Source organism: Trichechus manatus, unplaced genomic scaffold (assembly GCF_000243295.1).
Source record: "Trichechus manatus latirostris isolate Lorelei unplaced genomic scaffold, TriManLat1.0 scaffold00153, whole genome shotgun sequence".
Taxonomy (NCBI): Eukaryota; Metazoa; Chordata; class Mammalia; order Sirenia; family Trichechidae; genus Trichechus; species Trichechus manatus.
Window position 1 is genome coordinate 373,502 of NW_004444089.1, and position 24,477 is coordinate 397,978.

The 24,477-nt window shown below is 40.7% G+C and overlaps 1 protein-coding gene across 3 annotated transcripts in view; it reads left to right on the forward strand.

Moving 5' to 3' along the window:
• MBNL2 (muscleblind like splicing regulator 2) overlaps positions 1–10,413 on the forward strand; it is a 194,493-nt gene extending 184,080 nt beyond the window's left edge. For all 3 annotated transcript variants that reach the window (XM_023740312.1, XM_023740313.1, XM_004386014.2), the window contains one exon: positions 7,616–10,413. In XM_023740312.1, the coding sequence (XP_023596080.1) occupies positions 7,616–7,630 (15 nt within the window). In that variant the 3' untranslated portion in view covers positions 7,631–10,413. The remainder of the gene's footprint in view (positions 1–7,615) is intronic.
• The last annotated feature ends 14,064 nt before the right edge of the window (positions 10,414–24,477 follow it).

A 24,477-nucleotide genomic window follows, 5' to 3' on the forward strand; every position in this document is an offset into this window, starting at 1 on the left:
CCCTCAGACGAGGCTCAGGGAATTTCAGAGAATAGTGGCCGTTGTGGAGAAGAGGTGCGGACATTAGGGAAAAGATGGGGAGAACATTAAACGGTGGAGAGGCTGAACAAGGGAGGAGAACCAACAGAGGCGGAATAGGAGGAAGAAAACAGTGAATGAAGAAAAGTAGAGACTGGGCTGGCAAGCAGGAGGCAAGCCTCCTTAGCTTGGCCATAATTTTAGGAAATTCCATTCATTTCTTTTTTTTTAATTAATAATAAAATTTAAGTGAAACAGCCTTTCTGTAATTGCCTGCTAAGGAAAGTGGGGTTGTCAAGTGCGCCGTTGAGTCGGTTCCAACTCACAGCAACCCTACGTACGACAGAACGAAACACTGCCCAGTTCTGCGCCATCCTCAACATCCTTGCTATTCTAAGGAAACAGGGCCTTGTAATCATGGAAAAAGATTTCTAAGAAATCTACCAAGTTAAAATTTTCTTCAGGTGGCATTTTTGTGTCTCTGTCATGCTTCCCTCGTTTGTCAGTGATTCTGTCCCAGCCTGGGATATTTTTCCTTATATGCATGTGTAACAGGGAGGAGGGAAGGGTGAATGAAAAGAGGCGTTTGTTTTCCTTGAATCCTTAACTGCCCCAAAAGAGTGCAGAGATGTATCTTGTCCCAGGGGTTCTTTCCTGTAGCCGTTGCTCTGTCATCCATGACTGGTCTGTTGGTCTTCTGTTGATGCCACCATTGCAGCATTGTAGCCTCGGTGAATTCCTGTTTATTTGTTCATCCATCCACGCAACCAGCGATGAATAAGTCTGCGTCCTATGTGCCCAGCCCTCTCCTGGCCACTAACGACATAAAGATGAATGAGACATTCCCCCTTCCTCACAAAGCTCACTTTTGCTATGGATCCAGTTTTGCGCCAGCCCTGCTTGGAAACGTCCACTTGAGCTTTCATGCTAGTGATGTCAAGATCCACTGAGATTCCTTCAGATTTCAGCAAGGCCACACAAATATTTCGTAAGCTGTATTTTATCTACCTCTCCAAACTCAGTATCACAGAGACAGTGTTTGATGGCTATTCACAGGAGGGTTTAACTAAAAGCATCCGTTATTCCTCTTTTCTAATTGTTTTGTGGTTTGGAGCCATAGGAACACTTGTTCTTTTCACTGAAATGTTTTTCCCATCAATTAAGCAAAGCTGTAAGTGTTCTTACTGAATTTAATATGGAGCTCACATTTTAAAAGAAAAAAAAAATCATCCGATTTCCCTGAATCTTGCAATGAATACTTTTACCTAAGAAGCATGAACATTTCTAGAGGTCATCTAGAGGTTCACCATTTCCAAAATTATTCATATGTACAGTTCCTGGAAAACAAGCACAAGGCAGAAAACTCAGGAAGTATTAATACTTGGTGGCTTGAAACACTAAGGAAATCCTGCATTGTTTTGTATTATTTTACAGCCTCTTGGTACTGATGAGTTCAAGTTCAGTGTGTCAGTCTCTGAACAGACTACTTTGCTTTCAATGGAGTGCATTTCTAGCCCTGGCCAGCTCTTCGCAAGCGTACACCAGGGATGAGGGGGTATAGATGGCTCAGCCTAAGTCCCTCGTCACTATGGAAGAGAACGGAGCCCTGCTGGCACAGTGGTTAAGAGCTTGGCTGCTAACCAAAAGGTCAATAGTTTGAATCCACCAGCCACTCCTTGGAAACCTTGGGGGGCAGTTCTGCTCTGTCCTGTAGGGTCACTATGAGTCGGAATCGGCTTGACGGCAGTGGGTATGGAAGAGAAAAGGCAATGTGCATGTTTCATGACTGGTGAATCAGACAAGTGAGGGGCAGTATTTTCTTTTTAGATGGAGGATGACTGTTGGTCGAGCCCCATTTCCCTTTAGGTGAAACAGGGTTTCCTCTCCATTAGATGCTCTCCTCCTGCCTCCCACCCTGACCGCTGCCCCCAGTGACGAGGCCTGCAGCCTTTGTGGATCCCCACTCGGGAAGCCAGCAATCCAGACTTCCTGGATACCTCCTCCGAGAAAGGAAGGCTCAGAGACCACACGAAGTATGTCATCTCTCTCAGCTACGAGAGAACAGCTCATAGTTGAATTCAGCCCGAACAGGCATTTAAACAACAGAGATTTTTTTTTTTTAATGATGTGAATTAGCTGCTGAATTTCTGTCTTCTTATGAAAAATGGAAAGATCAAGCAATAAAGAGTCTAAGTTCCTGTATGTAGCAGTTGGCTGGAGCCAAGTGGCTGCTTCTCCATTCTGTCTAGGCAAGTTCCCTTCAGTTTGCCACACTCCCCACCTGGCCCACTCGCTTATTTGCTTTTCCTGCCTAGCCCCCATAGGCTTAGTATTTCCACAGAACCTGACCCACTCCACCTTTTAGTAAGTTTGACTGCCATTGTGTACAGGTCAGTGGGAGGCACTGAGGATGCAGGGGTTAAAATGGCTGCTCATAGCACATCGTATGGAAACAACCCATTGATGTTCTTTGGGCCATCTATGCTTTTCCTTCAATAAATAAATATGGTATCGATCGTGTACTGAGTTCATCTGGGGCTGATTTAAGGATGCATGTCGAGCAGACTCAACAGGTTCTAAATCCAGCCATCTGGGGAGATAGTTTAATTCACTTATTACGATCTCCTTTGTTTACTGATAAGTAGACTCTGTTACAGCCAAGTGGTATTTCTGCATCACAGATACTCTTGATACAACTAGAAAGTCCACAGAAGATTTAGGGAAATACTCATGATGTGCGGTTAAGTGTGTCTTTGTTTTAAAAATAGAATCACAGACTTCATGGGCATCAGCTCTTCTCATTTTTGGGTGTTCTCTTCCTAGTGAACAAAAAGGAATCGAAAAATAATACTTTCAGTTCAGAATGGTGATTTACTGTATTAGATTGGCTACAATCTTATTTTAATAATTTAACCCCCCTTCTTCTGTCATGGTTTTCTATTAGGAAAAATAATACTTACATGAGGGAATAATCTGTCAAGGAGATAGATAGAAACATATCTTGTTCAATATATTTGATTTCTTTCCTATCATTACTGTACTTTTACACAAATAATGCACATTACACTTTTGTTTGCCAACCGCGCAACTCCCCCATGCTATTTTCATAAGTGCGCTATGCCGCATGTTATGTGTGTGAGTGCTTTACTTGCAAAAAGTACGGTACAGTTTACCAAAGTTTGTCAGAAGGTGAAGCAGTGGAACTGTGGTTGAGTAGGGTGTTCAGTTGCTGTAAAGGGACCGTTTGCAGCCCCCATCGGGAGGAGGCGTAAGGCAGGATGTGGTTGGCCACGCAGGCCCTGACGCCCTGAAGGGAGGCCTCGGAGCCCCGCGAGTTCCTCAGCAATTTGTGCCCATCCGGCTCCTGCAGACTGTCCCGCTTTCTCCCACCTGGTGCCCAGGCTCCATTTGTTCTAGGCTTCACCCTTTCCCCGGTTCCCAGTGTCGGGGGGTTCTTCTGGCCACTTCCTCAGCTGGCACCGTAAGAGGTGCAGGCATGCTTTTTGGACTCCCTGCCTCCCCTGTCCCCATCTCAGAACGGCACCATGTTCTGGAGGGAATCTGTGCCTGGGAGAAGGATGAGCTAACGCCTCTAAGCTCACGTGGGCTTTTGCTGTACTCGGTACACAGTGCAAACTGGTTAAAACTGTCTGTGCTGTATTTTTCATCTCTGCACAGTGTGACTAGCAATACTGGCTTTGATCACAAGACTCTAGTAAAACATTTCTCAGAATGTCCTCTGAAATCACGGGAGCATATAATGTTATCTAGAGTCCCTGGGTGGTAGAGACAACGTGTTTGGCTGCTAACTGAGAGGTTGGAGGTTCGACTCCACCCAGAGGCACCTCGGAAGAAAGGCCTGGCGATCTACTTCCGAAAAATCAGCTGTTGAAAACCCTTACGGAGCACAGTTCTACTCCGACACACATGGGGTTGCTATGAGTCAGAATCAGCTTGACTGCAGCTGTGGTTGTTATCGTTGTTAGGTGCCATCAAGTTGATTCTGACTCCTAGTGATCCCATGTGACAGAGTAGAACTTCCCCGTAGGGTTTTCTGGGCTGAACCGTGGTTGCTTGGTGGTTATGCCCTCGGCTGCAGTTTAAATTCACCAGGCCACTCCACCAGAGAAAGATGTGGCAGTCTGCTTCTGTAAAGATTTACAGCCTCGGAAACCCTATGGGGCAGTTCTACTCTGTCCTGTAGGGTTGCTATGGGTCAGAATCAACTCGATGATAACAAGTTTGGTTTTGGGTTAATCTTTATGGGGGCAGATAGCTAGATCTTTCTTCCACAGAGCCATTTGATGGGTTTGAACCACCAACCTTTTGGCTAAAAACCCATTGCCATCGAGTCGATTCTGACTCATAGCAACCCTATAGGACAGAGTAGAACTGCCCCATAGAGTTTCCAAGGAGCACCTGGTGGATTTGATCTGCAGACCCTTTGGTTAGCAGCCATAGCTCTTAACCACTAAGCCACCAGGGTTTCCGACCTTTTGGCTAGTATATAATAAATTAAAAAAAAAAAAAACTTTAGAGAGGGGCCTTTTAGGCAACCCATTGTGGTAGCTATTTCTCTGACGTATATATTCTAACAAATCCGATGAGAGTTTTTTGTCCCTTCCAAGAAAGCAGGGGTTGCAGCGCCTCAGAGGTTGAGTAAGGAACTTTCCGTAACAGCCTCAATTTTGACCAAGGGCAGAACAGCAAACACACCACTGGCACTTTTGGGGACTATGTTTTAATTCATCTTTTTTTTTTTTTTTTAATGGAGAAGTTCAGAGTTAGGGTTTGGCACTAGCAGATCTGTAGCAGGTCCAAGTCCACGTATAAGACCGTTCTTTTAGGAATGCACGTTTGATACCTCTATTGAAGCATTCAGGCACTCTCTGAAAGCGTTTGATCCTCCTGGCCATAAAAATTACAAATGAAGATGGAAGAATTGATCTGTGGGTAGCATGTGTTATCTGTTCGTCTGTAATTGTATGGAAGAAGATCTCTGAGGGGCGGCGACAGTAGGGTAACACACAAGATACCTGTTGGTCTCATTAAGCGGCACAGTATATCCTAAATTATGCTGCTTCAGTCTTAAGTAAAAATATAATCTGACTAAAGAAGACCCACATACGAACCAGACCGAAGATCCTTCTTTCCCCCAAAGCACCCTCTGCCCCCTCCCAACCCAGACACACTCTCAGCTCTCCACTTCCCTCCAGCAGTGTTCTGGGGGGGAATCTTCCTGCTGGGAGCTGCCCTACCTCCCTGGGGACCTGGGGCCCGTAATGCCATATGTCTCCTAAGAGAAGCGGCATCAAATGGGCAGTCGTTAAACAAGATTGACGCCGAGCTGCTAGCTGTTCTTTGGATTCCCATCCCACCTGTACTTCCAGGACGTATCTCACCCCTGAGTACACTTGATTCAGACTGTACCAGCAAGCTGTGTTTCTCAGAGAAAAAAAATTAATAATCGAGGTATTTTCAAGAAAAATGCTGCCACCAGAAATGGAGCTTATGAGGAGAAACACCCAAAGCTTTCCTACCTTCTAAGACAGATGTCTGGAGCCTCTTAGAGTTCACAGCTGCTAAGAACATAATTCATGTTTTATACCTCATCTGTAGTCCACAAGATCACCAAAGACGTAGACCAGGGTATGGCCAGACTGTTTTCCGTCCCAGATGCCGGGCAGCTGGAGCAGCTGAGAATGCAGTAGCCCCAGACATCATTTTTATTTATGTCTTTATCCCTATAATGGGTAATGGGGAAGCTAGGGCAGAGGGGAAAAACTCTGGGTGAGTCCAGTTCCCGCTTTTAGCTAACGTCAAGGCTGATGTCCAGTCTAGTTAAACGTGGGTGGTATTGCATGTTTCTTTGCCAAGTATCAGTCCAAAATCATAGTTTAACAGATTTCTAGAATATATACTGCCCATCCTAATTTCTCTACACCGCGCTGTCTGTAGAATGCTTTTCTTTCCAAGTGAGTAGGAATTTCATTCTCTATGGCATTTTAGTTTCAGTTAATAAGCAAGAATGTAAATATATTCTGAAATACATATTATTATGTATCAACTTAAGGAATTGCAACATACTTTTCCTTAAATATTTTAGAGAGATTCTTGCTAAAGTAAAAGAAAAATAGGACATGGTTTGATGTCCTGGAGCACATTCTATGTGGGAAACAAAGATAGCATTGAAGCTAAGAGATGAAACAGGATAATTTCCACTTAATGATAAAATATCTAAATCTAAAGCTGAAGTTATAATCTAATCATCTAGAGAATTTGTATATTACTTATTCAAAGATACTATGATAATATTTATATATAAAATAATTAGAGCATATTATTATTTTATTCATGCCTATCAGTCGTGGGATAAGGAATGGTATTTTTCCCAATTAATTTTAAATTCCTGTGAAAGGAAGCTCCGAGTTAGTATGAATATTTAATATGAATGAGTTCTTTCTTTTATTTTTATCAGGTTAGCAATCCTATACTCGTCTGTATGGTTCAGTAAACTAAAAAACACTCATTTATTTCATGGGAGAAACTATTTGAGTGTATTAAAACTATTTCTTGAAAACTACGGGACCAGTCACTTAAGGAGAAAAACATCCACCTGTATAAACTCTAACTTAATGGGATAATAAATTACACTTGTAGAAGTAAGGCTTTTATTGGGTCACTGAATTCCCAGTCTGCAGGAATATTAGCTGAAGTTCGTCATTAAGAATTTTTACCTGTTATTCCAAAACAAATATTCATAATTGTTTAATAAATAAATGTTTTATTCATTAATTATACAAAGTTTGGTCAAAGCGTTGCTCAAAGAATAAATACGATTGTTAGAATGTGTTTAAAATTTGGCATTTAAGCTTGACATTTAACAGGCTGAGTCGCACAGGGCCAACTCCCTCTCCTTTCCTGGAGTTGGAAATGAACAAAGAGATCAGATTTCAGGAACCACATTTGATAGTTTAGCTTTCTCTGCCCTTTGGGTTTATTAAAAGTGCTCTAAATGCCTTATGAGAATATTATCCTTTTTTCCCCTTCTAACATGAGACAAACATTTCCTGAATTTGAAACTGTTATTTTATCTTGGGGACAAAATGATTTTTGATGGGAAGACATCTCTGAATTATGAATTCAAGTTCCTAGATAAGTAATACTGCTTTATTTTTCAATGCTTTACAAACAGCGTTAACAAGCAACTTTTCAAGTGTGAACTAGTTATGTGATTAGACTTCCTGATCACCTTCGCAAATGTTAATTGGATGAGAATGTGAAACATACAATAAAAAGAGAGGAAACGAAAACAAGAAAGAGATTGGGGTCTGAACACACTGTATGCCCACATATATGCTGTCACAGATTTACAGAAAGGACTGTGCATTTGAACCATCATTCTCAGACGTGTTTAAGTGTGCAAATTTGCGGCATGAAGGGTGGGGGTTTTGTGCAAAATTAGATTGCATCAAAACTCGGAGAAACTAAAGAAAATCCCTATTTTTAAGTATCTATTTTCAAGGAGTAAAACTTAAACTCGTTATTTTCCCTCACAGAAGAATGTCTAAATCATGTTTGTCTTTTTCTCTAACAGATAATTCTGAAGTAATCAACAGGAACGGAATGGAATGCCAAGAATCTGCATTGAGAATAACGAAACATTGTTACTGTACATACTATCCCGTTTCCTCCTCAATAGAATTGCCACAAACTGCATGCTAAATAAAGATTTAGTTCTTCTGGACAGACCACAAACTCTAAGAAGCTAGTGCTGCTATATCATATATGAGTATTAAATATGGTATGCTTAGTATATTCCAACCTAAGATAGTTAACGACCTGATACCAGCTGTGATGTTTAAAGACATAAAGGGTAAAGTTTACTTTTAAAGGGTTTCTAAACATAGTTTCTGTCCTAGGAATATTGTCTTATCTCCATAACTATAGCTGATGCTGAGAGTCCCACCAATTTACTCATTTCGACTCAGATTATCTCCAATTTAGCAATAAGCAGTTAGCATTAGTTAAAACACCTATTCCAAGGACGATTCCAATTCTAACTTCAGGTTACTGTCATTTCGCTTCCCCACTGATGGAAGGGTGCGTTTCACTTCTTGACAAGATGAATGCAGCAGCAAAGACAAGAAGTGAAGTAAAAGCGAGAACCTGTCCTACAGGTCTAAAATCTGAATGGAAATTCAAGCACAAGGACGAGGGACACATCAAAGTGTGGTATTTGGTTTGCCTGGAGATGCCTCGTTGAATCGTGTGATTCTAGAGTAACATTAAATAGATTGAAAACAAAACTTTGCACGGTATGAGCTTCATACCCCACCCAACAAAGTCTTGAAGGTATTATTTTACAAGTATATTTTTAAAGTTGTTTTATAAGAAAGACTTTGTAGAAGTGCCTAGATTTTGCCAGACTTCATCCAGCTTGACAAGAACGAGAGGCCCATACCAACAGCCTGCTCTAAGGGATTAGTCTTTCGAACTCACCGTCGGGTTGCCTGCTACAGAATAACTCTTCTAAACTAAAACCTAGTCCAACAAGGAAGCTGTAGGTGAGGAGATCTGTATAATATTCTAATTTAAGTAAGTCTGAGTTTAGTCACTGAAAATTTGACTGTGACTTTAATCTAAATTGCTATGTAAGCAAAAAGTAGATAGTTTCACTTTAAAAAAAAAAAATCCATTACTGTTTTGCATTTCAAAAGTTGGATTAAAGGGTTGTAACTGACTACAGCATGGAAAAAAAATAGTTCTTTTAATTCTTTCACCTTAAAGCATATTTTATGTCTCAAAAGTATAAAAAACTTTAATACAAGTACATACATATTATATATACACATACATATATATACTATATATGGATGAAGCATATTTTAATGTTGTTTACTTTTTTAAATACTTGGTTGATCTTCAAGGTAATAGCGATACAATTAAGTTTTGTTCAGAAGGTTTGTTTTAAAGTTTATTTTAAGCACTATCGTACCAAATATTTCACATTTCACATTTTATACGTTGCACATAACCTATACAGTCCCTGCATAGTTTTTAAATTATTGTTTAAAAAGCAAAACGGTTGTTATAAATGAACATTATGTGTAATTGTTTAAAACATCCATTTTCTTTGTAAACATATTAGTGATTGAAGTATTTTGACTTTTGAGATTGAATGTAACATAGTTTAAATTTTGGCATCACTGCCTGTTCTGAAAACTCAATGCACCAACCATATCATTCTTTGTTTGAGAAAAAAAAGAAATCTGCCATTTTAATTCATGTTGATCGAAGTCGAATTACTATCTATTTATCTTATGTCGTAGACTTGATCACCCTATCAAAAGAAAATCACATTCTGGGTGTAATCCTACATAGTGCTTGTACCGTTGCGTTAGGTTTAATTTGTGGAAGAGTATTGTATCTAACCTGTGTTACTTTGGTAGTTTCTTCTTTATGTGTTATTGATATTTGTAATTTTCTCAACGATAACAATGTAGTTACGCTACAACTTGCCTAAAGCATTCAAACTTATTTTCTTTTTTCTTGTTTTCTTTGTTAATAACTATTCATTTAAACTCCTTGAAAACATAGTATACATTACTAAAAGGTAAATTATGGGAATCACTGAAATATTTTTGTAGACTAATGGTTGTAACATTGTCTTTTCTTTTTTTCGTTTCGTGATTTTTACTTTAAAAATTATTATCACACAACTGTTTTCAGCCCTTTAATAGTGGATGCATCGAAAACATCACCTGTATCCCCAAGCAGATGTAGAAGACTGTATTTTTACTATGATATCCATTTTCCAGAATTGTGATTACAATATGCAAAGAGTCATAAATATGCCATTTACAATAAGGAGGAGGCAAGGCAAATACATAGATGTACAAATATATGTACAACAGATTTTGCTTTTTATTTATTTATAATGTAATTTTATAGAATAATTCTGGGATTTGAGAGGATCTAAAACTATTTTTCTGTATAAATATTATTTGCCAAAAGTTTGTTTATATTCAGAAGTCTGACTATGATGAATAAATCTTAAATGCTTTGTTTAATTACAAAAAAAATCACCAATATCCAAGACACGAAGATATCAATTCAACAAATACTGTAGTTAAGAGACTAAATCGCCACTTGTACGGGAACTACATTTCACTCTTGGTTTTCAGGATATAACAGCACTTCACCAAAACATTCTTTCAGCCATACCACTGGTAACATTTCTACTAAATCTTTCTGTAACACTTAAAGAATTCCCTCATTCATTACCTTACAGTGTAAACAGGAGTCTAATTTGTATCAATTCTATGTTTTGGTTGTAATATTCAGTTCACTCACCCAACAGTGCAACCAATGAAATAAAAGAAGCATTTAAAACGATGTCATAGTTTTCCTCCGTTTTGTGTTGAGACAGATTGATAATTAGCCCAATCGCCTGTACATTCATACAGACCGCAGCTGGTAACTGGAAAAAAGACCAAACCCTGGGGTTCAAATGGGAGATTGTTTTTGTCTTTGTTTCTTTTTAACAACAAGATAAACAATTAAATATAGTAATTTTGGAAGTATTTGTCAGTATTCTATAAAATTAGAAATAAAAATCTATCCCACTACTCAGCCCCCTTCTTCATGCTCCTGACTGATAACAGATATGAAAATCAATGGCCAAGTGGGGAACAAAATATCGTTAACAGGCAAGCCCAAAGGCATTGCCATCGAGCAGACGCAGACTCATGGGGACCCTATGTGTGTCAGAGTAGAACTGTGCTCCGTAGTGTTTTCAGTGGCTGATTTTTTTGGAAGTACATGGCCAAGCCCATCTTCTGAGGAGCCTCTGGGTGGACTTGAACCTCCAACCTTGCGGTTAGTAGCTGAGTGTGTTAACCTTTTGCACTACCCAGGGACTCCACCAGATAAGAAAGTGCCCACTAATCCATAATACAGGTCTCTGGTAGAGCCTGATTAGACAAAATGACTTAGACCTCAGGCTACAAGAGAGAGGCAGACTGGTGTGCGGTATTCTATGCAGAGGTCCTGGCCAGGTGGACCAAGGAGAGAACAAAAGCTGAGCAACGGAGCTGAGGGCAAAGGTTCAAAAAAGAGAGGGTGAGGTGGGTCCCTCCTTTCCCATCAATAACCCTCCTCTCCCTCCTCTCCTGAGAGGTGCTGTGGAGGATGGAGGGAGTCACAGAAGCTCCTTCAGCTCTTGGAGGCTCACGGTATTTATCGAGAAAGGTGCTACTGGCCTTTTGGGCGGAAACGGTCTTTGTTTTGCCAGGTTTGGCACAAATTCTCTCCTCTGCGGGTCGAGGTGGGGCAGTGGTGGCTCAGTGGTAGAATTCTCACCTTCCATGCCGGAGACCAAGGTTCAATTCCCAGCCAGTGCCCCTCACTGTGCAGTCACCACCTGTCAGTCGGTGGAGGCTTGAGTGTTGCTATGATGCAGAACAGATTTCAGCAGCGCTTCCAGTTGAACTAGGAAGAAAGGCCCAGTGCTCTACTTCTGAAAATCAGTCAGCGAAAACCCTGTGGATCATAATGGTCCAATCCAAGGGCAACTGATCATGGGAATGGCACAGGCCCATTGTGCATGGGGTCGCCATGGGACCGTCGCGCATTGTGCAGGCCCGTTGTGCGTGGGGTCGCCATGGGACCGTCGCGCATTGTGCAGGCCCGTTGTGCGTGGGGTCGCCACGGGACCGTCGCGCGTTGTGCAGGCCCGTCGTGCGTGGGGTCGCCACGGGACCGTCGCGCATTGTGCAGGCCCGTCGTGCATGGGGTCGCCATGAGTCAGGCAGACTCAGTGGCAGCTAACAACAGCAGGCACCCAGGCAGATGGTCGGAGAGGGTTACCCGTGGCAGATGTAAAGCTTCAGACCTGCTAAGTGGTTGTGATGTCCCTTACAAGGGTAGAAGACAAAAGCATTCGCCAGATCGTTGTTGTTAGGTCCCGTTAAGTCGATTTTCGACTCATGGCCATTCTGCCACCAGGCATATTCAAATGAAGGTGTTTGTATTTTTAAACGGTCCCTTCAGGATTTCCAATGGAAAATATACTTTAAAATTATCACCTATGTGGGTATTTGGAAAACTGGCTATATATTTGGCAAGTATTTTTGTTTCATTTTGGTTTTCTTTTACTCTAATGCAGAAGAGAGCCTGCCATTCCATTAGTTGCTGCTTAAACAACAATAACAAAAAAAAAAAACTCTTTTAATAGTAAGTTCAAGGTGCCAACTTTAAAGAACAAGTTGTTATTTTAAGTGAAAAACCTAAAACAAACTATTTAAAATGTTCCCCACCTGGCTGCCTTTTCATGGTACTACATCAAAATCAGGAGTGAAACTGCATCTTGAGAGTATGAAAGTACTTTATCTCTTCAGCCTGGAAGATACTTTGTTGTTGTACGTCTGCCAACTCTTGGTGGCACCTGTGTGCTCAGAGGAGAACTGCTCCATAGGGTTTCAAGGCTGTGATCTGCTCTCCAGACCTGTCTTCTGAGGCGCCTCTGGATGGGTTTGAATCGCCAAGCTTTCAGTTAGGAGACCAGCGCTTAACCCTTTGTACTACTTAGGGACCCCTAGAAAATACTTAGATATACAATATCAAATATTTTGTAATTATCTACAAGAAGAAGCATGTTATTTCAATTTGGAGTTGCCCAAACTAAAAAGAGTGTTCCAAACCGAGAAATACACCGTTTTGATTCTTGACCAAAGTATTTGACAACGCTTCGCAGATTTTAGGAGCATCCAGGCAAACCAAAATAGAGTAGAACATTCTGATGTTTGTGAGAGAAAACTACTGACTCTGTAACGAGTGATTTCTGCTTCCCCCAGAAATATCCCAGTGTCTCTGAAATATTAGGCTACCGTTGCTGCTGGGCAGATCTTTATCCATAGAAATAACTGGTCACTATGAATAAGTATGACTCACACAAAACGATGCATAGGAATGACTTCCCTTTCTGCTCTTGGTAGGCGAGGTGGATGACAGGGATGAGGGTGAGTGGGGATTGTAAATGTTCACCAGAGACCTAATTATGTTCCAAGCTCTCCACTAAATACTCTATACAGGCTTCTAACAAGCCCATTCTGTGTTGTCCATAAGAATTATTAATAACTGACAGAGAAATTCTTACTGGAACGTAGATCCCTACTCAGGGTACATGGAGATTGTCCTGTAAGAGGTAGCTTTCATGTATATCAATACTGCCATTCAGCATCTGCCCTTTGGGGACCCAGATTCAGAGCTCAGCTGAAAACCCTCTGTCTGATGCACCTCAACCCATGACATATCCTTGACCAACCATCTTTGTCCTGTTTCAGCTACTTCGAAAAATGACTGCCCAGCAATTTGAGATGTCCCATCAGCACCCCAATGTAAATTTTATATGTGCTACTTAGCCTATATGTGTATTTTTTTAAGTCCAGTTTTTTTGAATTGAGTGTGATTCACATGACAAAATTAACATTTTAGAGGAAGTAATTCAGTGGCATTTAATACAACCACAATGCTGTGCAACCACCACCTTGGTCTAGTTCCAAAATATTTTCATCACCTCAAAAGGAAACCGGTACTTATTAAGCAGTTACTTCCCATTCCTCCATCCCTCCCTTCAGTCCCTGTTGTTTTTGGGTGCCATCAAGTCAATTCCCACTCGTAGTGACTCCATGTGACAGAGTAGAACTGACCCAAAGAGTTTCCTTGGCTGTAGTCTTTACAGAAGCAGATCTTCAAGCCTTTCTTCCACAGAGCCATTGGGTGGGTTCAAACTGCCAACCTTTTGGTTAGCAGCTGAGCGCTTAACCATTGCACTACCAGGGCTCCTTCTTCAGCCCCCGAAAGCTATCAATCTGCTTCCTGTCTCTATGGATGTACTTATTCTGGATATTTCATATAAATGGAATCGTTCAATATGTGACCTTTTGTGTCTAGCTTCTTTCACTTCCCCTAATGTTTGTAAGGTTTATCCATGCTGTATCGTGTGTCAGAATGTCAGGCCCGCTTATGACTGAATAATGTTCCACTGTATGGGTATACAGAGCCCTGGTGGTGCAGTGGTTAAGAGCTGGGCTGCTAACCAAAAAGTCAGCAGTTTGAATCCACCAGCTGCTCCTTGGAAACCTTATGAGGCAGTTCTACTCTGTCTTATAGGGTCGCTATGAGTCAGAATTGACTGAACGTCAATGGGTTTTTTTGTTTTGGTTTAGGTATGGATCTGCAACACTTTGTTTAGCCATTCATCCACTGATGGACATTCGGGTTATTTCCACCTTTTAGCTATTGTGAATAGTGCTGCTGTGAACATCCACATACTCATATTTGTTTGAATACCGGTTTTCAATTATTTTGGGTATATACCTAGGAGTAAAATTGCTAGGTCATACAATAGTTCTATGTTGAACTTTGTAAGAAACTATCAAACTTTTTCTACAGAATTTAACCATTTTACATTACCACAGTAAGTACAAGGGTTCCACTTTCTCCACATCTTCACCAACACTTGTTATTTTCCAATTATTTGATTATAGCCATCTTAGTGGCTCAGTGGTTAAGAGCTCAGCTGCTAACCAAAAGGTCAGCAGTTCAAATCCACCAGCCACTCTTTAGACACCCTATGGGGCAGTTCTGCTCTGTCCTATAGGGTCACTATGAGTTGGAACTGGCTCGACGGCACCTAACAAGAACAACAGTAAGTATGAAGTGGTATCTCATAGTGGTTTTCATTTGTATTTCCTCAAAAACTAATGATGCTGAGCATCTTTTTCTTTGCTTGTTGGCCATTTGTGTATTTTCTTTGAAGAAATGTCTGTTCAAGCCCTCTGCCCATCGTTTTTTAATTGGGTTGTCTTTTTGTCATTGTGTTCTAAGAGTTCTTTACATATTCTGCATACTAAACTCTTAAACGAAGTATATGATAAGCACATATTTTATCCATTCCGTAGGTTGCCTTTTCACTTTCTTGATAATGTTCTTTGATGCACAAAAATTTTTAATTCTGATAAATTCTGCCTTATCTTTTTTTTTTTTTCATTTTGTTGTTCACGCTTTTGGCATTATATCTTAGAATCCATTCCCAAATCCAAGGTCCTGAAGATTTACCTCTACGTCTTCGTCTAAGAGGTTTATGGTTTTAGCTACTATATTTAGACCACTGATCCATTTTGACTTATTTTTTTTTATATGGCATGAGGGAGGGGTCTAACTTCATTCTTTTGCACGTAGAGATCCAGTTGTCCCAGCACCATTTGTTAGAGACGATTCCTCCCCCCATTGAATGGTCTTGGCATCCTTGTGGAAAATCAATTGGCCGTAGATGTACGGGTTTATTTCTAGTGTCTCAATTCTATTCAGTTGGGTCTATATGTCTATCCTTATGCTAGTATCACACTGTTTTGATTACTTTAACTTCATAGTAAGTTTTAAAGTTGGGAAGTGTGAGTCCTTCAACTTTAGTTTTCCTTTCCCAGATTGTTTTGGCTATTCAGGGCCCCTTGAAATTTCATATGAATATGAGGATTGGCATTTCCATTTCTACAAAGAAGTCAGCCTATATTTTAATCAAACTGTTTTAGACATACCCTCCAAATCTGGTGAAAATCCATATAGCCATTTTTATGAGATAGGTTAACAGTAACTTTGTTTTGTTCATATACCTGTTAGATAATCCTTAGCATTATAAAGAAATTTGTATACCCATAACAAACATGAGAAACTAAGACTCATAAAAATTAAGTAACTTATTCAAGATCACATAGTGCAGAACTCTTCAAGCCCTGGCCTGTCCAAACTCAACAGCCATGTTGAACTGAGTTTTGTTGGTGCCATTCTTCAGATCAAAATTTTATAAAAGAATTGAGAGTAAGATGTTCATCTACATTTAAGGCAAAGCTATAAGAATAATCCTTTACTATGTTACTTAAGAAAAACAGGTTTACTTCCCTATCACAAAAATATGATTTATGAAATATTTAGAAGCTATGGACTGCAAAGTAATATTCCATATTTAAGACCAAAAACAAAACAAAAGCCAAATTCACTTCCATCAAGTCAATTCCAACGCATAGCTGCTATCCTGCAGGATGGAGTAGAACTGCCCCATAGGGTTTCCAAAGCTGTAAATCTTTATGGACGCAGTCTACCATATCTTTCTCCTGCAGAGCAGCTGGTGGGTACAAACCACTGACCTTTCGGTTAGCAGCCCAGAGCTTTAACCACTGAGCCACCAGGACTCCTAGATTTAAGACAGAGCCTAATTATTTATTAGGATCCAAGCCTAATTATTTATTAGGATCCAAGGCAACTAGAAGACTGTTACATTGCATCATCTCTCTAGTGTTATCCAGTCTTTCAATCAAGCTTCCATGTGGCTCTCCTGAAATAAAAAATAATGAAAGCCATTGAATTTTTCCCAATAACTGTGTGGCATTAAGTTATGAAAGCAGCCCTTGAAAAGATATAACTTGAAAGCTTGGGAAAAATAGCCAGAGAAAATTAACTTCATCTAAATAAAAGACACACATAGAATAGGTACCTCTGGGTGGTACAATCAGTTAACGTGCTTGGCTGTTAACCGAGAGGTTGGAGGTTCAAGAACACCCAGAGACACCTCAGAATAAAGTCATGGCAATCTACTTCCAAAAAATAAGCCACTGAAAACCCTATGTAACAGATTTCTACTCTTACGCACATGGGGTCCCCATGAGTTGGAATTGACTTGAGGGCAACTGGCAAGAGCAAGCAAAAAACCAAACTGTGCCCAGAGAGTCTGAGACATTGGGTTTTGTTATTGTTGTTCCCTTTCTCTAACAACTTTAGTGTGGGTCTTTCCAAGACTTCGGTTTATATAAACAAAGGAAGAATTGTATTTATCGGTCCTAGCGTATAAACCAAAACTGACCCAAACTAGGGCTTCTTTTGCTAGAGAACCTGTCCTTCCAACAAAAGCTCACCCAGCAAAATGACATAAAACAGTAGCATGTGGCTGTGGTTGTCGTGGGCACCCCAGTCCCTGAGTTCTTAACCCCTAAGATCTTAATAAGTTCTGCAGTGAATGAATGAAAACCAAATCATTTAAATATAAAAATGTGTGACTTTACAGAGGGAGAAAAATGTATTCAAAGTAGCACGGCAGGTTAGGAAAACCTGGCTCACCCTGGTGGCTCATTGGTAAAGAGCTTGGCTGCTAACCAAAAGGTCAGCAGTTCAAATCCACCAGCTACTCCTTGGAAACCCTATGGGGCAGTTCTACTCTATCCTATAGGGTCGATATGAATCAGAATCAACTCAACAGCAAGAGGAAGGTCTAAATATGTCTGAGCATATCAGTCAGATATGTTATTTGATCAGCTTTATACTATATATGTATGCTATTTGAAGTAACAAAAATACTAAAGAATAAATATATATTCAGCACTCTCACACACATATATTTATATGGAGAGTGATCTAAACACATTATTATCCAGAAAGACAAAGTTGAGGACCTTGCGAACAAACAAAAAAACCCAAACTCATTGCCATCAAGTCCATTCTAACTCACAGAGACCCCATAGGACAGAGTAGAACTGCCCCTAGAGCTTCCAAGGAGCAGCTGGTGGAGTCGAACTGCCACCCCTTTTGGTTAGCAGCCAAGCTCTTAACCACTGCACCACCAGGGCTCCTGAGGACCTTACAGTTCTACAAAAAGGAAAAAATGGGTGTCTGCTTCCCACAATACTGTGGAAGTTAATGCTAAATACTACCCGAGTTTGACTCTCAACTCCACTTTTTAATAGCCTCTAAACTTCAGTTTCTTTCCTCAGTATGCCAGGTCAAATGATAGAATCTACCTCATCATGATGTTATGAGGATTAAAGGAAGACTATATACTGACCACTTGGAACAGAACAAGCTCTAGTGAATATTAATTGCTGTTCTTAGAAATAATATTAAAATAAGCTCTTGTATTTCCCCATAAGGATTTACTTCCTGGTTCTATCCCAACATTTCTCAGCAAGTAAGAGGCACCTCTTCTACTGCCTTGATGACAATTCATGCCAAAAGCTGACAGGAAAATTACAGGAAATTTATAATAGCAAATAATGAGCTGCATTATTTTTGTGGAAGCCTACAGTTATATCCAATTCAATAAACGTTTACTGAGCCCTGAATCAGCACTGCTAAGCCATTCAAGAGGAGACCTAGTGGCACAGTGGTTAAAGTAGTTGGCTGCTAATGGAAAGATTGACAATTCGAACCCACTAGCTGCTCTTCCGTAAAGATTACAGCCTTGGAAACCTTATGGGGGCAGTTCTACTCTGACCTATAGGGTTGCTATGAGTCAGCATTGACTCGGTGGCAATGGAAGTGGTTTTTTTTTTTAGTTTTTTAAGCCATTCAAGAGACATGAACATGAGCAAAATGCAATCTCTGCCCTCAGGAAGGTTACAGGGTGGCAGGAGAAGGAAAATAAAACTCTGAAAAATAAAGGATGACTAAAGATTGCTTTCTACAGGTATCAAAGTATTAATGAAAGGATTGCCTCACTAGAGAAAGAAGAAATATGCATATGAAAACAAAATAAACTCATTACCATCGAGTAAATTCCGACTCATAGTGACCCTGTAGCACAGAGCAGAACTGCCCCATAGGATTTCAAAGGCTGCAAATCTTTACAGAAACAGGCTAACACATCTTTCTCCTGCGGAGTGGATGATGGGTTCCAACAGCCAACCTTTGGGTTAGCAGCCGAGCACTTAACCACTGTGCCATCAGGGCTAATCGAAAACAAAATACAAAATGCATTTTGAAGTACTTCCTGATAAGTTCCAAATTATTGAACAGACAGGAATTGCAATGGGAGATGAGGGAGAGGGGGAGATGTTCTAGAAGGCTCCCTGGAAGAGGAATTCCTTGAGATGGACCTTGAGTAGTGTAAGTACAGTATTTAGCAAGGCAAGAGACAAGAGGAACAAGAAGAATAAAAATGCAGAGGTGGGTGATTAGAATGATAGACACACAAAAACAGAAGGGGCCATTGGCTTTTCCAAGATAGCCACAATTTAGGGAAAGGATTACATAGTGGGTGCCGTGGTGAGTTGCCAGATCCTTGGTCACAATGAAGGACTCACTCCCCAGCGTCCGTGAGTGCTACGGCAGTTGGCCCTGAGTGATCAGCCTCCTTCTGGAGTTGCACGGACTGAAGAGAGCTGTCCTGCCCTGGTCTCACACCCCTCCCCAAGGACAGCCGGCATCCAATTGATTGACGCAGGAATATAAAGGCCCACAGCCTGGCCCCAACTTGGGACAACCCAGAAAGGTCATCCCAGCTTCAGAGCTCCCCAGGAGGCTAGCTGGGGCCTTTGTTGAGACTGTTTCACAGCCCAACTTCTCCCACTGCCCATTCATGCTTCCTTCCCTCCCAGGGGGCTGGTCCCAAGAGTGCTCCATAATGAAGTTCCTGCATGTCACTCACCATCTCCAATCTGCTTCCCAGGAATCTACACTTTGATGGGTATGCAGATCTACAATTCACAAATTCTATTATTCAATCATTTGACTTCCTTATCAACTGACATTTAAAGTCACAATTTTGTTCTTTCTTGAAAAAACAAAATTTTTTGCCTGTAAAAGTGTCTTGCCTAAGAAAAGCAAACCAAAACCAAACCTGTTGCTGTTGAGTTGATTTGAGCTCATAGCTACCCTATAGGACAGGGTAGAACTGCCCCATAGGTAGATTCAAACTGCCAACTTTTGGTTAGCAGTCGAGCTCTTAACCACTGTGCCACCAAGGCTCTAAATCATAGAAGAAAAAAAGAGAATCATCAGAGGAAAAAAGTCAAAGCTGAAGTTTTATTATTACTAATTATTATTATTATTGATATATAAAAATGGCAAAATTTCTGCAGTGGTTAAGAGCCTGGCTGCTAGCTGAAAGGTTGGCAGTTTGAGCCCACCAGCTGCTCCACTGGAGAAAAGACCTAGCGATCTGCTCCCGTAAATTTTACAGCCTTGGAAACCCTATGGGGCAGTTCTGTTGTGTGCTCAGGACCCCTGGTAGTGTAGTCCTCTGGGATCACTATGAATCAGAATCGACTGTATGGCAATAGGTTTAATGGGTTTGGGGGAAAAATAACTTTTATAAAAAAAGCACTGGTGAAAGTCACATTTGACTTTGAGGTATCTTGCTTTGTACCTGGTTCAAATTTTTATTCTTTGTCTTTTATATTCCTGAGCCAAATGTCAATACTTCTTTGAAAAGAAACTATAAAAATAACCAAGTTTGTTCTTGTGGAAGCCGCATATCTTTATAGAAGGTTAAATCAAAATGTATTAAGTTTGTGTTGGGTAAATACAACCCAGGAGCCAAATTCTGGTGGTAGGATACAAGAGGTATAAAATTCCAGAATGTAGCTTGCAGAACTGTCAATCTATCAAGGCTAGCTGAAGTGATTCCTCCATGTTGTTACACATTGTTTGGGAATTAATATAGTTGATATGTACTACTGATGAGAGCCTCCATTAAGACAGCAAGAGTAATTAAAGGAACACATGCAAGTAATCAATGTTCAGATTATCCCATCTCCTCCAAGAGTCATCAATATGTTTTGAATGAAAGTTATATATTTGGTGATTTTGTTCTGGTGAAAATCTTTACAGAAATCAATTAACATATTTAATGCATGAGTTGATGGCTAGCTGAGGACACAGGGAATTTAACTTATGCATTCTGCTCACAGGAGCCACTGTGGGAGACAGAAAACTCTGTCAAGAACTCAGTGTCCTTTGCTGATCACTGATCTGGACTAACACTCTTTGACCATGCTTCATTCTGCTACCTTAAAAGGTAGTATAGTATAGTGGTTGTTATAAATTGAACTGTGACCTGCAAAAATATGCTTTGCAAATCCTAACCTCTATGCCTGTGGTTATAATTCTGTTCAAGAATGTTATGGTTTTTTGTAATGGTAATGAGGCAGGATTAGTGTAGGATATATCTTGAGTCAATCTCTTTTGAGATATAAAGAGATGAAACAAGTGAGCTAAAAGAAGAGATGGGGCAAGATAAACATGCCAAAACACGTGAAAGTCGCCCAGGAGCAGAAGCTCAGAAGAGACAAGGACCTTCCCCCAGAGCCGACCAAGAGAAAGACTTCCCCTGGAGCCGGCACCCTAAACTATGACTTCTATCCTCCTAAACTCTGAGAAAATTAATTTCTGTTTGTTAAAGCCACCCACTGGTGGTATTTCTGTTATAGCAACACTAGATAACTAAGAGAGTGGTTAAGAACATGGAATTGGTAGCCAAATTACCTGAGTTCAAATCCTGGTTCTATCACTTCTTGCCTGTATGGGTGCACTTCCAGCCATTGGTTTCATCCTCTGCAAAAGGGGAATGAAAATACACGTACTCCTCGCTTTTTGACATGGTTAGTTTCCAAAGACCAAGTCATTATGTGAAAATCAGCATTATGTGAAAATGGAGGATAACCACATCAGATCACAAAATGGAAGATTACTACATCATTACATAAATACCAAATTACATCATTACATAACTGCTAAACCACTGGGAATCATGGTCCAGTCAAGTTGACACATAACCTTAACCATCACACCCAGTGTTATTCTCTCCTCACACTTCGGCGTTAATTACTGCTAGAGGTACATCGTTAAAGCACAAAATAGTCAGATAGTAGATTTTTTACTATTGTAAATGTGAAATGTGGGATAACGAGATAGTCGATAAATGAGTCCCTAAGTGTTATAATATCTATCGCGTAACGTGGTTGTGAGAATTAAATGAGTTAATATATACAAAAGTCTTAGAACTATGCCTTGAATATAACAGTGTTCACTATTTTTGAAAAACAAATCAAACTTTAAAAAGTCGACTTTCAAAATGAGCTTGTCTATGTTTATTATTTCCTCAGCCCCACTCCTGGGAAAGTTAACTGATTATAGTCTGGTCGCCTCACAGTGGAATTAGGTAAACCAGTAGACAGTCATCAGACACCGGCTTAGCTCAGCAGACAACTCATCTCTTTATACCTCCCAGTAATGAACATTCCAGACTTCCATTTCTGGGGGCATGATAGAATAAATACATTGAATGAGTCTCCTGAGGAACATAACAAAGACAGCTAGATACGTATGAAAAACAACTTTTCAATGCACCGTGGAGCTGCCAAGAAAGTAAGAAATTCTCACAGGTCAAGAAAGAATGGGAATGCTTTAAGGTGAGCTAGCACCAAAGCCACCTTTTGCCTGGTGGGATCTGACCAATTCCAGTAAATTGGAGCGGCCACAGGAGACAAAGAGGAAGGCTAGACTGTGCCAGGCTGACAGCAGAGCAAGAGTGTTTCAGGAAGCTGGAACCCCAAAGGGCTACACTGTGGTCAGGGCTGGCATTGAAGCCCACTCTCTGGACTCAGGTACCACATTTAAGGTGGCACCAAAAACACTCAGTCATCAAGATAAACAACTTATTAACGTAGAGCAGTGCAATTAATTACTTTTGTGTGTGGCCTTTCCAGCCATGGTCTTGTAACTCCCACCCAGGTGATTGTGTGATAGGTTAATTGTGACCCACCAAGGGGATTGGTCAGTTTTGCCTTAAAAGAGAGTCAATTCCAGAGCAGAGAAGAGGAGCCCGCCATCAAGGAAGGAGAGACCAGCAGGAGACACCCAGCAGTAGAGACCCAGCAGCAGGAGACAGTGTGGTGGGCTTCTCGGCCCACGGAGAGAGAAAGCTGAGTGACTTCGGGCAGAGACTGAGGGCCAGGGAGAGGAGTGCCTGTGAGCACAGCTGGGAAGAGGCTGTCCTGGTGGAAGAACTGTATCCTGAGTGTTCCTGAGCCTGAATTATAACTGAACTGTTACTTCCCTAATAAACCCCATAATTGTGAGTGTGGTCCGTGAGCTCTGTGTGGCCATTGCAATGAATTATCGAACCAGCAGAGGAATGGTTGGTGTCTGAATTAGTAAAGATGGTGGAGAAAGGATGCTTGTCTGGCCTGCACCTCACGGGAGTCAACCTTACACTCTTGATCTTGATTCTCCTTCCCCCTTGTGGGATTGGAGGAGGTCAGATGCTGCCCTCAAGCCGTTTTTACATGTAGTATTTTCAAAAATCACAATTAATGCACAAAAGCCTATAATGAACAAAATATCAGAATTTTAAACAAAGACAGACTGTTGCTGTTTGCTTTACAATCCTGCACTTCTGGGTAGCAGGAACAGTCATTTCTGTACCCATGTCCCTGCCAGTGGCCTTATAAGGGCAGACACTGGCCTATGATCAGACTGGGCCACCCAGGGCTTCATATATAATCCCATTTTTAAATGGTTAAGCTTTTATTCATTTTTCTCACTTGATTCAAAATATGAGAGGATATTTTGAAAACCAGATGTAGGGATACACCTCTTTTCTTTTGTCTCAGGCTCCTGTACGGCTCCACACACCTCATTAGCTATGTCTGAATGACTGAGGGGAAAACAAAACCAAAGCAAAAAGAACGGGCTAAGGAGACAGTGAGAACAATAGGCCCTGTTCTAAGCCCTGTTTATACACAATGGGAACCACACTGTCAGAAACAACACTTCCCCTTACAAGACATTTACCGGAGCCCTGGTGGCACAGTGGTTAAGAGCTCAGCTGCTAACCAAAAGGTTGGCAGCTCGAACGCACCAGCCGCCCCTTGGAAACCCTATGGGGCAGTTCTATTCTGTCCTATAGGGTCGCTATGAGTCGGAATCGACGCGACGGCAACGGGTTTGGGTTTTGGTTTTTTTAGATATTTACTATCCTGTATCATTTTTTATAAAAGCCCTGGTCAGTATCCACTAAATTGATTTCATGACCCACAGTTTGAAAGACACTGTTTGAGGTTAACTTCTAAAGGTATCCATGGGGAGTACAACTTCCAAATGGAAAAAAATCAATCCCTAAAAAAAAAAAAGTTGGGAAAAGTGAAGTAAAAAGAGAGAAACTGAAAAAAGAAAATAGATAGACATCACGAAGATAAATACCAATATCATTCATCATAATAAACATAAACAAACTGACTGAATTTTAAAATTTATTATTGCCAGAATGTATTTCTTTTTAACTTAGGGATATGCTATTCCATTAAGCGCGCATAAAACAAAAACACAGAAAGTTTGAAAGTCCAAGTATGAAAGAGGAGACACTAGAAAAATGTGAACCAAACGAAAGCTGGTATAATGATGTTAATATTAAAAAGATTTTAAAGCAAAAAGCAATACGAGTGATTAAACAGTAACACTGCCATGGAATCGGCGCCGACTCATGGCAATCCCATGTATTACAGGTAGAACTGCTCCGTAGGGTTTTCTTGGCTGTAATCTTTACAGAAGCAGATCGCCAGGCCTTTCTTCTGTGGTGCTGCTGAGTAGGTTCAAACTGCCAACCTTTAGGTTTGTGCCACTCAGGGA